This window comes from Anopheles coluzzii, chromosome X (genome assembly GCF_943734685.1).
Source record: "Anopheles coluzzii chromosome X, AcolN3, whole genome shotgun sequence".
NCBI classification, from domain to species: Eukaryota; Metazoa; Arthropoda; class Insecta; order Diptera; family Culicidae; genus Anopheles; species Anopheles coluzzii.
The window spans coordinates 9,201,166-9,215,163 of NC_064669.1; the positions used below are offsets into that span (position 1 = coordinate 9,201,166).

General features: G+C 50.1%; 1 protein-coding gene across 7 annotated transcripts in view; it reads left to right on the plus strand.

Annotated features, from left to right (window-relative positions):
* LOC120961004 (eye-specific diacylglycerol kinase) overlaps window positions 1-13,998 on the plus strand; it is a 132,908-nt gene that overhangs the window by 59,562 nt on the left and 59,348 nt on the right. For all 7 annotated transcript variants that reach the window (XM_049610520.1, XM_049610524.1, XM_040377309.2 and 4 more), the window contains exons 3-4: window positions 9,160-9,538; window positions 9,629-11,463. In XM_049610520.1, the coding sequence (XP_049466477.1) occupies window positions 9,449-9,538; window positions 9,629-11,463 (1,925 nt within the window). In that variant the 5' untranslated portion in view covers window positions 9,160-9,448. The remainder of the gene's footprint in view (window positions 1-9,159; window positions 9,539-9,628; window positions 11,464-13,998) is intronic.

Below are 13,998 nucleotides of genomic sequence, written 5' to 3' on the forward strand. Positions count from 1 at the left end.
GAAACTTCCCGGGCAAAACAGTGTAACACTCACTGTCATGTTATTATTAGAGCTATAAAAGGATTTGCGTGCGGGCATGGTGTGACTGGTAGGCTGGTTTGGCAAATCCAACCATTCACTTCTCTCCCTTCCCCCCCCCCCCCCCTCTAGGTAAGCGCAATTGCATCCTGGAGGGTGTTTATTGCGCGCCCTTTGGGACTGACACTGCCGGACAAAGGAACGGTTTTTTCTGTCCACATTTTCCACTTGATACGCAGCAATTGATGTGTGTACGTGTTGAGCTTTCGCTCCCTATTATTGGGTCTATGCGGAGTTGGCAGTTGTTTTTTTTTTATTTTGGTTGTGTTCTTTGTGTTGCGTCGATTTCCGTCGGTGAAGGATAGTTCATAAACCGTTCCTCTAGAGCAAGCCCGACTCGCTTTCATCTGCTGATAGCGCTGAAGTTGTGTTTGTTTCGTTATTCACGTCATCTAATACCGGAGCCGTGCTTCTCCGGTTTTGTTTCATTCTGGGAATAGACGGAAAGGATACATTGCCTTTTCTTTTGTGCGTTGTAGCTTGTTTTACTTTGTTGGGCACAAAAACAGGCTCGCTTTCACAAGCCGTGCATTTATGATCGAACAGTACCAGCTACTGGGAAGCAACTGCAGCTTCCTTTCTTCTTAGTGGACATCACCTTGTTCTTTCCTTTTTTTCCCGTGCACCTGCTGTCTGTGCCGCAACCGGGTGCAAGCAGCAGCAAAACCAAAAATCAAATCGAAAGTCAAGCTGATGCGTGCTTCGAGCTCGCCGGCATGGGTCGTTTCTGGTTGTAATTGACATGTATCAGCGCAGCCTCGCAGATGGATGATGCGTTGGTGGTGAAATACTACACATTAGTGATGGGCAAAGATAGCAAACATCCGGTGTTGACTCCGATGCGAAATTTTGGAACCAATACCGGCAGGCATGTTTGGAAACATCGTGGAGTCGTCTGGAATCAGATTCTTCGGGAGTCATCCGGCGTCATCGGGAGACGACCCGATTTATGCGGAGTCAGCCGGAATCGTCCATAGTCGTCCGGAGTTGCCCGGAGTCGTCCGAGCTCGTCCGAAGAATTTGTAATCCGGAGTCGTACGGAGTCATCCAGAGCTATCCGGAGTCTTTCGGAGTCTTTCGAGGTCTTCCAGAGTGTTGCGGACTCTTGCGGAGTCTTGCGGAGTCTTGCGGAGTCGTCCGGAGTTGCCCGGAGTCGTCCGAGCTCGTCCGAAGTATTTGTAATCCGGAGTCGTACGGAGTCATCCAGAGCTATCCAGAGTTTTTCGGAGTCTTTCGGAGTCTTGCGGAGTCGTCTGGAATCGTCCAGAGTCGAGGTCGGCCGTAAACCGTCTGTTCAATGTCCGCACGACTCCGGCTCCGACCGACTCAAGACGGCTAGCCCCGAATGATTCCAGATATCTCCGGATGACTCCGTACGATTCAGATCAATTTCGAATGACACCAAATTCGGATGACTCCGGAAGGGTCCGGACGACTCCGTACGACTCCAATTCCGGATAACTCCGACTTCGGGCGATACCAGTGATTCTGATATAGCAGGTGTCGGATTGGAGTCGTTGGTGTGCTCCAGAGAGCACACCACTACTGCACATGTTCGAAAAAAAACTCCATTGCCTACCTATCAGGCGCAGCGGTGCACCCGGGGACACTTTGCGAAGGCATAAAAAAAAACAAAAAGGAATGTACACCCAAAATCCAATCACTTGAGTACCTGAGTGTTTGCCATTCCATGTGAGCATATGGGGAAATTGTTCCTATCAGTTGCCTTGGCTGTTTGTGTGTGTTAAAACGCGCTTCATATTTCAATCGCTTTTTGAGCCTACGGCGCTGGGAATATTGCACGGCGTTTGATCTTTTACGATCGAGTACTTTGCACTGCCGAGCCCTGTGCTGTCCTTGTTGTTGATATTTGCTTCTATTTCTCTTCTTCAGCCAAATCAGGTCTTTCTCTCTCTCTCTCTCTCTCTCTCTCTTCCTCCCTCCCTAAGTTCAATCAAATGGCACAAACAGTTCCAGCTGCAATAATAACGGCCGCCCTCAGGGGCAGCGCCTGAATTTCAGACGAGAAGAACAACTCTGTATCGATGCACCAGGGAAGGGAGAAGGGTTTGCATCTGATTTCATTTACTTAATCGTCGCTGGCAGCGATTTTCAGTGAAAGAAGTCACACAAATCGCTGCCGTCCTGGCGTTTGGCCATTCGCCCGCGGGTTACGCGGGTAATGCTTCACGTTGGTAATGCTTCACGTTGGATGTGCCTGTGTTGCATTTGCTATACTTCACTTATTCAGTGATACTACACGTTTAATTTGGCTCAGATGCGTGCGAGAAGAGTCCGTCCGGCTAGCTAGATCGACGCACTCGATCTTATCGCCTAGCTATCTCTAGCTAGATCCTATCTCCTGAAGTGGTTTGGAACTAGGCTAAGTGAGTGGAGTGGTTCCCGCGCCTGACGCATAGATGCCGCTACGATTTCCTCATGCCAATTTGCAACCGAATCTCCCCCTCCTCTTCTCCGCTTGCTTGCAGATGCAGCAAAAGTTTCACCTAGCAAGAGTGGGGCTTCAAATTGATGCACAATTTCATTGGACAACACGGGGGACAGTCACGCAAATCTCGAACCCTTCGCTTCGCGCAACCCAACTGCTGCTGATTGTGATTGTCATTCTACGGTTGCAAACGGTGCAGTTGGGAGTGTCCTTTTGCCGGATGCGGCAGAGTGCGCTATTAGGCAAATTAGGCTGCTTAGAGTCTACTTGCAGGCGCACGATAAACGCCTTACCGACCACCAAGCGTGGCGAACGTTGACTTGCTATCGTCACCAGCCCAGGTGGGCGCAACTACAGCAACGGTCTTTATTATGCTTTAATGTGTGTGTATGTGGATGTGTGTGTGTGTGTGTTGACAGCTTAATAATGCAGTGCTGCAAGCAAGAAACTCGGGAAGCATACCTTGTCGCGGGCATGAAGCTGCATATTAAGCGATGTTTACAGATGATAATGAATCGCAGCAGCCACTGGCACACACTGGTGTGTGTGTGTGTTACTCTTCTTACCTGTCGAAACTACAAACACGCCTAAAAGTATGCAAACCTGCTTGCCATAAGCACGCAAAAGCACTTTATTTTTATCACAGTCGCAATAAAAATAGCTGCGAGTTGTGTGCCGTTCGATTCGTACCTTTCCCGGAGCACTATTAACTGCTTCATTAGGTGGCAAAGTGGAGTCACACCGACCACCGCGTGTCGGCTTGCATACTGGCTAGGCGCGAATCTACGCGCTGCCCGTTATGCCATCGTGTGCTGCCTGCCTAACCTGTTGCATTCCGTGGCAGTGGCAACATGCCCAACAACTGATGCCAACATGCTGCTGGAAAGATTTGTGTTGCCCGGGTTTATTGGTGCAGCAAACACGCTCGTTGATCAGTTGCGAACGGATGACCCTGTCTGCCAACGCTCGTCTCGAACGTTGAATGCACGGACATGTGAATGCTTTCCTCTCTCACAGGAACTCATTTGACTGTGGAGCAAGGCCGCTCGCTGGTGGTTTCAAGTGCACCGGAAGTTAATACAGGGTTTCCCACGATTTATTGGTTGGTTCCCATCAATTTTTGGTAAGTTTCCATGTTTTTTTTTTTTTTTTTGGTGCGTTCTAACGATTTTTTGGCCGTTTCCCAGAATTTGTTGGTCCAATTGTATCGATATCCAATCGGAAAAAACCAATAGATTATGGGAACGAACTAAAAATCTATGGGATACGATCAAAAAATCATGGGAACTTACCACTAAATCGTGGGAAACCCTGTATGATCGCATATGCAGCAGAGAGTTCCACCGAACGCGTTATGCTTAGATCGATGGGCCCATCACTGCTGTAACAGATGTCTGGCAACGATGTGGCATTGGCACTAGTTTCGTGCTGATTCCTTGCATGAAGCTTAAGTCTGAGCTATTGTAACCGGGTTTTAAACGACCCCCCCTCCCCCTCCTAACCAACACGAGCTCGGGCATTCCGTTCCACATTGCGGAATTTGCCCCCTGTCGGAGCAAACATACAGGGTTTGATTTTGGATCGCTCTAGGACGCGCTTACCACCGCCATGAGAAAGGATGAAATTAATATTCTTGGTAGTAGTTCTCCTGCCATCGGTCCGTTGGGGCCAACGGTTGGCTCCAGCTGCCGTTCAATTCCGTTAAAATCAATCCACCAGCTACGAAGCACCCGGTTCGCCCCGAAGGTCCGTGCTGATGTTCGGTTGGTTGATTAGGTCCGGTCAGAGTAGTTCGTTGGAAATTTGATATGTCTGTGGTACTCAAAAACCAACAGCGCCGCCAGTCGTCTCCCCTCCCCTCATCAGTTCAGTGCGCTCTACGAATTGCTCGGTAGTGGACGTTTGGAGCGCCTAAACGTTTGCTCTGTGTTTGCTTTGCAGCAGATGATTACATTTTACAGTGAACTGATTTAATGAACGCTTAGTAGTTGACGCCATTATTTGCATAATTCTAATGTACAAACGCACAGTTTCCATACCTTTAGGCGTCTTGTTTTGGTCGATGTTGTTTCTTTTCTTCTTCTTTTCACTAGAACGAGGAGATTGTGAAGTTTAAAGATACATATCAAAATGAATATGCCTGAAAAATATGCTTTTTTAAGAGTTTTTTTTACATCATGGAATTAATCATAATAAGAAACTAGAAAACAAATAGAAACAAATGTACATATTGCATACTTTTAGGCGCATTGTCAACACCATTCAATGCCGCATGGTGTTGATCAACGAATGTTTTTTAATAGTTTAATTCATTTACGATATTTTTTTTCCAAAACAATCATTATTTTGCATACCCTCTAGGCGCATGCAAGACGTTACCAGAAGATGGCGCTTCCCAAGCTGTGCCTTCTCGATCAAGCTGCTTGCTGTGTTTTGCTAATTTTATTAAATGAAAACGTAATAATGCATACTTGCAGGCGTTTCACATCCTATTCCCCTTATTCTTGTCGCCTCTTTGCTGCTGCCTGTTGCGCACATTGCTCCATAGGGGGAAAGAGTTTTCCACCCCGATCCAGACCGGCACACATTTGTTCACTTCCGCTCGAAACGACGGTTTGGCAAACTGCCCCGACAAAACTCCCGTGGTCCCGTTCGATCGGGCGCGTGTGCAACACCGGAACCAGACAGTAATCCGACGTAAATGATGCCCCATTGCCTCACTGTGTGTGTGTGTGTGTGTGTGTGCGTGTGCGCGTGTGTTAGAAAGTGAAACGAAAAAGAACTGACTTGACGGCGCTATAAAACCTGCTGCTGCTGCTGCTGCTTCCCCCCTTTGCTGGTTGTTCTAATGCAGCAAGACGTAGCCGAATGGAATGCTGTGACGCATACTTGGGTTTGCGTTGAGTGTGTTGTTGTTTTTGTTGTTGCAGAAAAAGTGACACAATCTCAGCGCAAGCACCCTCCCCCCGGGGGAGGAGTTCGAGAAATCCCCACGGCAAGCACTTTGCCCGTCGTAAAACCGGGTGGTGGGGGGGTTCATCAAAGCCGCACAAATCTTGTCTTTATCGTCGGCAAAGGGCGTTCCGGGGAGGCTTGCTGGTGTTGTTGTTCAAGGGCTGCGGCAGCCTTAAGCTGATGCGATCGTTTTGAGAGTGCGAGAACGGTTCGGAACGTGTCACCGCTAAGCCCCTGCTAACGTGCGAGCCACATTTCGTCACGTGGTGTGTGTGTGTTGACTGCCGTGTACGCCGTCACCGAGCTGCAGTGCAGACGCGCATCCCCATGCCCAGGCCGCAGGTTTGGGATACTCCTCGGAGCAGTCCGTGTGTTCATCCAGCATTGCCAGTTGCGTTCGCTTGATTAAGCTGCTGACGGGAAGCGATTTACCAACCTCTTCTCGTTGGCTCGACCTGTAATTTGCATAAACAAAATCGTAACCCGTGGGCGAGCAAGGTAAGGTAAGCAAAAATGTTGACTAGGCCAATTTCTTTGAGTCCACAGATTAGTGGGGTGCAGACGGGACTGTGGGGCTTCTTATTGACGCTGAGGCGCGTACGGGAATTTGTCATCGGGGGCAGTTTGTGCAAGCAATTTTGTTTCTTTTCTTTTTTCGGTGCGCTTTTTCCACAACTCACGCTTGAAAATAATCTGTTCCCTGTTTGCCCCGTCTATAAATCCTGTGGCTGCACTTGGCGCACGTGCCAGCAGCGCTGGAAAGCTGTCAACGTGGCACACCTCTGCGTTTGGCGTTTGCTGGGGGAGATCAAGTTGTTGTGGATCGCCTCGGATGTAATCACTCACCGGTCGGGGGTTGGGGTGTACCGGCACAGCTGCAATTTATTACACCTAGCCAGCCCTCCTCCCCAGCCATTCATTTACCTGTCCGGACGTTTGGCGGCTTTTCGCACGTACTCTCGCCAATGCTAAACACGTACGTGCGTGGTTCGGGCGTGTTTGGTTGCTGTGTTGCGGAAATCCTACCCTCGGTAGTTTAAAAAGCGTGGCATCTGTGGTGCCGTTGACGAAAGCACACACTTACACACACACACACACATACACGTACGCTTCGTCAGAGTAAAAGACGTCAGAAACAGGGCTTTGCGGGAAGGGAGGTACATATTTCGTGGCCCAAAAAGTGAACCCGCGAACGACGATATTGCTCCCCGGGAAAGATTTTGGCCTGTTTCACCTCCTCTTCCCCTCGCCCCTCTCCTTTGTTCTCCCATTTCGATTTCCCTTGGGCGTGCAAAGGTGTGGGAGTGCTGTATCGCTGCCTGAATTCCGTATTTTCCCCTTTTTTTGCTACCTGGTGCGATCCGCACTTCCATCATCCGCTGTTCTTCTTGGATTATGTCTACTATCACCACGTTTGGAGACTGCGGGGAAGAGAGAAAGTGGGTGAGAGCGAGAGGAGAAACAGAAAAGTACAGTCACGAACCGGGGGCCGCTCATTGCTGCTCGATTGGGCCCCGCATGAGTGTAGCTAAGTTGACAGGAGCAGCCAGGATCAATGTCAAGACGTCGTCGCCATGCTCGAACCTTGGAGCTCTTTTTTACGGGACTGAGTTTACTGTGTCCCAGCGTGGGCAGAAGAGCAACGGCAACGATTCAGTAGGCTCGGTGAAGCCAATGTGGCGAGCAGGTGGGTACAGGGCTTGCCAACTCTGTTTGCGATGTGTGCTGCGTATTTTTATTTTTCGTTTACGCAACTGAACCGTGCAGTGAAGGGATGGGTAAAGTAGGCAAACATATTGGAATCGTTTAAAGCCGTCAAGAGTCGGAGTTTTCCGGAACCGTCTGGAGTCATTCCAAGTCATCCGGAGTTGTTTGAAGTTGGAATCGTCCTGAGTTTTTCGGAGTCATTCGGAGTTTTCTGGAATTATCCGAAGTCGTCCGGAGTAATTTCGAGTCATTCGAAGTCATTCGAAGTCGTCCGGAGTCATTTAAAGTCATCTGGAGTCATTTGGAGTCATTTTAAGACATCCGGAGTCATCCGACGTCATTATGAGTTGTCCGGAGTCCTCTGACGTCGTTAAGAGTCATCCAGAGTTATCCGGAGTCATCCGGAGTCCGAGTCAACGTAAGTCACCTGGAGTCATCCGGAGTCGTCTGGAGTTGAAATTGTCCTGTGTAGTTCGGAGTCATCCGGAGTTATACGAGGAGTCATCCGAAGTCGTCCGGAGTCTCTCCGAGTCATCCGAAGTCATTCGGAGTCGTCCAGAGTCATTCAAGAACATCCGGAGTCATCCGTCGTCATTATGAGTTTTTTTTGGAGTCATCTGAAGTCGTCAAGAGTCATCCGGAGTCATCCGGAGTCGTATTGAATCATATGGAGTTGTCCGAAGGTATTCAAAGTCATCCGGAGTCATCTGGAGACTTCCGGAGTCTTCAGGAGTCATCCGGAGTCATTCGAATTCGTTCTCAGTTGTCCATAATCATCCGGAGTCGTTCGGAATCATCCAGAGCCATTGGGAGTCGTCCGAAGTCATCCCGAGTCGTCCTGAGTTATCTGGAGTCATCTGAAGTCATCCGTAGTCATCTGGAGTCTGCCAGAATCATCCGAAGTCGGAGTCACTGTACTCTAATTGTCTTGTTAAATGTTGTTGTGGTCAGGATTTGTTTTCTGATTCCGACTCCGGGTAACTTTGACTACGCCCGATTTCAGCCGGCTCTGACCGACTCTGGACGACCCCGGACGATTCCGGACGACCCCGGCCGACTTCAAGCGTAGCTAGTGGTTCCGATTTTGCAGGAGTCGCAGTCATCAATAACTTGAGTTGGATTGATATCGTGGGTCACAACTAGGACATAACTAGTCTAGTATGTTTTCTGACAACTCTGTTTGGATCAGATTTGGCGATTTGTTGTACAATAAACATTTTCCCCCTTTTTTTAACAAAAATGAAAATAAGATAAATTTTGGCTCTTCGACGCCGTATCGTAACTCACTTTATTTGCTATATTATTTGCAATAAAGCATTATTTGTAAACTTACATTCAATGGGTTTCGTTGTATTAAACTGAACTAAAGGAGTAAACATGGTCGTTGGGAACGGTACAAATTCATCGTAGCAGTCAAATTCTGCTTCGCGAGCGACAAAATATCCGGCCCGTATCGCATCGAACGGCCTGGAAGACCCCTGTACTGCCTGTAAATACTCGGAAAATCCATACCGGGTGAGCGGCGACATATCTCACCGAAATGTTGATTCTGCTGGTGGTTTTTCTCGCTGCTGAACTGAGTGGGTAGTGGTAGTGGCAATCTTCCGCCTTCTCGAAATAGCGCAAAATGGTGCCCGTGCGTGCTGCTGCGCTTTGCACAGCGCGAACGAGTACGCAGAACGTCAGTCGGTAGCGCGTAATGTCAAAATGTGTACCACTAGCATCAGCTTGTATTGTTAGGGAAACATTATACGCACAATATTTGCTGCAAAACATTACACCGGAAACATCGCTTGCCTCTCGATCAGTATTTTCCAAAACTCCCATTTGCTCCTGTGTGCTGCTTAACAGCCTCGAGCACGGTTTTGTCGTGCAAATTGCATACCTGCCAGGCGCGCCTTGAACCATCCTTGAACCATCTTTGACGAAACCATCGTTTGTTTCTGTACGTTTTTCCATCTTCCCTGCAGCAAGGAACACTTTCAGTAGCTTCACCGCGTCAGAAGGCTCCCAGCCCGGTGCAGTGGTGCGTAGTGCGGCGATGGGAAGAGAGCCGTACCGCTGGGGCACAACGTAGCCTCGTCGTGACCGGTTGCCTCAGGAGCGCGGAGGAACCACCAGCCAGCAGCAGCAGCAGCAGCGGCGGCGGCAGCAGTGTAGCAGTTGTAGTAGCAGCAGCAGCAGCAAACGTAGCAGTAGTAGTAGTAGTAGTAGCGGTGGTAGTGGTAGTAGTAGTTGTAGTGCAGCCGCGGTCCAACGATGCATCGCCTGCGCAACACCTTCACTAGGTCCCGGACGCCCACGGGTGCGGAGATGAAAACCCAAAGCTCGCTGGAGGTGCCGAAGCAGGTAAGTGTGTTGGGGTTGCTGGTGCAGCGTGTGCAACCATTTTGCAACCATGTTCCCTCTCTCTCTCTCTCGCTCTCTCTGGTGCAACAGGTACGCTCTGCCTCGTTCGACGAGATACAGCTCGAGGCGCAGCGGGCGAGCGGCCAGCAGCGATCCCTGTCGGTGGCGGGTGCGGGTTCATCCACGGCCGACGACGGGGGCTCGGGGGGCATGCCGGGCGTCGGCAGCCTGCTGCTGCAGGTGCCGCAGACGGCGCCCGGCCAGCGGTCGCGCAGCTTCGACCTGGCCGGGTCGGCCTCGGACGAGGGAAGCGCGGTGGCGGCCGCCTTCCTCGACGTGCCGAAGCGCTTCCAGCGCCGCAAGTCCAGCTCGAAGACGCCCCCGCCGTGCATCCACTGCCTGTACCTGGAGGAGTACCGGCGTCTGATCGGGGTGGAGCAGCGGCTCTACTACGACAGCGAGGAGTACCAGGCGTACGTCGACTACACCTCCAGCTCCTGCTCCTCCGGGGACGACGACGACGACGACGATAGTGACGACGAGGCGGACGAGGCGGGTGGTGAGGAGGACGGCACTGATGCTGACGCTGCCGGGACCGTGCTGCGGGTCAGAGGAACGCACGAGGAGGAGGAGGAGCAGGTGGAAGGGGGGGAGGGCGCGAGCGTGAACCGAGTGGCGGCGGTCGGGCTCGCCGGTCCCAGCGGCGGTCCGGAAGAAACGAGAACACACTTTACCGATGGCTACTACGACTACGACTACTACTACGACGACGATGAGGACGAGGAGGAGGACGAAACGGAGGAGGCGGAACCGGACGAGGACAATGAGCAGCACTGCAACACCACCACCACCATCGCCGCCATCGCCACTACTAAGGTGGAGCAGAAAAAGGAGGCGGAGCTCACGTTCGGGCTGGAGGCGCCCGCCTACGACTACGCCTCCCTGTTTCAGCGCGTCTCCCCTCGGCGCCGACCACGCGTCGACGGAGAAGGCAGCCGGCTGCTGTCACCGCCGGCGTCCATTGCTTCGCCGTGCCGCATCACGCTCACCCTTTCCCCGACCAAACCAGACGAAGAGGAAGACCAGCAGCAGCAGCAGCAGCAGCAATCACAGCAAACAGAGCTTCGCACGGCAGAGATCGCACTGATGCTGCCCGTTGACGGTGGTAGTAGCGAGCTGGGCGCGGTAGGAGAAGCGCACGACACACGGCCACCCCTGCCGGTGACGGTCGAGCCGGCGGAGGATGGCGTGGAGCCGCCCGCACCGAGCCGCACCCGCCGCCGGTCCATCTCGCGCCAGGAAGCGATCATCGTCGAGCCGACGGGCAGCTCGCTCGAGAACGTCTCGAACGCGTCCGAAAGCCGGCCGACCACGCCGCCCCGCCCCGTACCCGACATCCACACCAGCAGCGACGAGCTCGACTGTCAGCAGCAGCAGCAGCAGCGAGACCGAGCGGCCCAGCGGGGCCGAGCCGCATCGATGGGTCCGATTTTGGCGGGCGCCACCGTTCGCCCGGCCCCGCCGCAGGAATCGCCGCCACCGTCGGCCGGCCCGACGGTCCAGCTGCCGCCGCCGACGTCGGCCGCCACATCGCAGGCGGCCGACTTCGTGCGCGACATCTACCTGCAGGTGCCGGACCTGAAGCGGGACCGGGCCGCCTCCGTCGACTCCTGCTTCACCAAGGTGACCGGGGCAAAGACGGAGGAGCTGCAGCCGCCGCCGGACGGCGCCTGCCTGAACCTGCTCGCCGTCCCGAGCAGTGGCGCCGTCCGGTCCCGGTCGGTCGATATCGTGCTGCCGACGGAGGAGCAGGCCCGCTATAAGGCGCTCGCCCTGGCCGGACCGGCCGGTTCGGCCGGCCAGCAGGGTGGTGGCGGCAGCGGTGGAGGCCCCGTCGCCCATCTTGCACCAGGCATCATTCGAGGGTAAACGACCGCTACCGCCGTATTTTTTTTACCCCTTCAGCTACCAATTTGTTTGGGTTTTGTGTGCGTTTTTTGTTCTTGTTTCCTTCTACTTCTCTTCTTCTTCTTCTTCTTCTTCTTCTTCTTCTTCTTCTTCTTCTTCTTCTTCTTCGAATTAATCATAATCTAATTTTTTTTCGTCTTATTCATCTCATTCTCCTCCTTTTTATTCTTTTCATACGTCTTTTTCTTCTTCTTCTTCCTCTCCTATTTCTCTTGATTCTTCTTCTTCTTCTTCTTCTTCTTCTTCTTCTTCTTCTTCTTCTTCTTCTTCTTCTTCTTCTTCTTCTTCTTCTTCTTCTTCTTCTTCTTCTTCTTCTTTTTCTTCTTCTTCTTCTTTTTCTTCTTGTTCTTCTTCTTCCTTTTATTTTTCTCTTCTTCTTCTTCTTCTTCTTTTTCTTTCTCTTCTTCTTCTTCTTCTTCTTCTTCTTCTTCTTCTTTTTCTTCTTCTTCTTCTTCTTTTTCTTCTTGTTCTTATTCTTCCTTTTATTTTTCTCCTCTTCTTCTTATTCTTTTTCTTTCTCTTCTTCTTCCTCTACTTATTATTCTTCCTTTTCTTCTTTTTATTTTTCTTCTTCCTCTTCTTCTTCCTCTTCTTCTTCTTTTTCTTCTCCTTCCGTCCTCTTCCTCTCTTATTATTCTTTTTCATCTTTTTCATGGGTCTTTTTCTTTCTTTCTTCTTCTTCTTCTTCTTCTTCTTCGTATTATTGATTGCGTTCATCTTATTCATCACGTTTATTACGTTCATCTTGTGCTTCTTCTTCTCCATTTTCTTGTTTTCATTTTGTCTTCTTCTCTAATCTTCTCATCTTTCTTCTTCCTTTCTTTTTCTTCTTTTTCTTCGCCATCTGTTTCTTCTTCGTCTTATTTATATTATTCATTATATGCATCTTCTTATTCTACTCTTTCTAATTATTGAGTTGAGTTTGTATTCCTTTTCTACTAAACTTTCGCTGCTGTGTATAGAAACGGAGAGTGGGGAATGGTATAGAGAGGAGGATGAAAGGCACCCTATCGTCTGCTAGCTGGTAGCCATGTTAGCTAGTTTTGCGCTCAGTTAATTGAGCATTGTTTTTCAGCCACGTTTGGTAATTAATTGGCACACAAAATGGTGGAAACAAGTCACTAATGGAGTGTGCCGGCGTACGCAAAAGGCGATTCGTCGTACATATTGATTTGTTTCTGCATGATTACTAAAAACACTTTTCTATGATTAGCACCAGAAACACGGACAGTTTTTATACACTGCATAGCGTATTGATACGTACATGCATGTATTTGTCGTGCACTTAACAAAAAAAGCTTATTTACTGTTATGAGCCTCGCAAATTATGACGTCAGATTATGAGCCTGACATTGCAAAATCATCCTGTAAAGGCATAACTGCATTAAAAAAAAACAAGAGGAAAGTGTGCCAACAGTTGCCAACCAACCAGTCTGTATTGTGTGTTTATTGTTGTCGCCATCTTTTTTCCTTACTTTTAAAATATTGTGCCTCTCGGCGTCTGTTTACCGTACGGAATCACGGCAGCCCTTTCTCTTCCGCTTCCGGTGTACGTCCGGAATTGTGCCCCCCCCCCTCGGTTTTCTTCATTTTCCGGATGCCCTACACCCCCCGGTCCGCTCCTCCCTTTGCCTCATTACCCATTAATTGGGCACGCGTGTCCCCTTCGCGCGGAGAGCCTCCCATTAGCGTGTGCCTCCTTTTCCGCCCAATTTCCTCCGATGTCGCTGCTCGCGTGAGAAGAAATATGACGCCATCTTTCGCATTTTATTTACCAACCTCCCCCCCCTCTCCCAACACCCCTTCCAGTCGCCTTACTCACTTCCTGCAGAGGGTTCGGTTGAAAATGCTCATTCCCTAGCGTGTGATTGTGGGTATGGCGTGGCGTGCGTTGAACATACTAATATTCGCCGTACCTCGTCCATCCTTCAAAAAAAAAAAAAAAAAACTTCCCCTCGCAAAACTCTTCAATACTCAAGCGTTGTTGCAGGTTGATGCTTTGTGCTATGCTTTCGTTGGCCGCTTCGTTTTGCTCCGTGTCGGGCGGCGTTGGCATTTTTTCCTTTCCAGGCGCAGTAACAGAATTACTTCCCTTCGTTTGTGGTTCTCGTGGGGTCGCAGGTGGTTCAGAAAAAGCCTCTGTGTGTGTGTATGTCGTTTTGTATGAGCGGAACATTGTTATTGTTGTTGTTATTGCTATAATTTCTCACTTCCGCCGTAAAACCAAAACAAAACGTAGCAACAAACACAATCGTGATCAAACCATCAAACCGAAAAATGAACCAGGAGAGAAGACAAAGAAAGAGACAGCGTAATAGACGCAGTGGGAAGCATGATGAAATATTCAGCGCGTTTGTTTATTTTTTTTTGTGTCATCATTTTACTCTCTTTCTTTTTGTTTTTCTCCCCTCTTTTTTTCACCTACCACCAACAGTTACAGTCACAATTTAATGTGTTTTTATTTTTTCCTCTCTTCCATCTGCTCCGTCGTT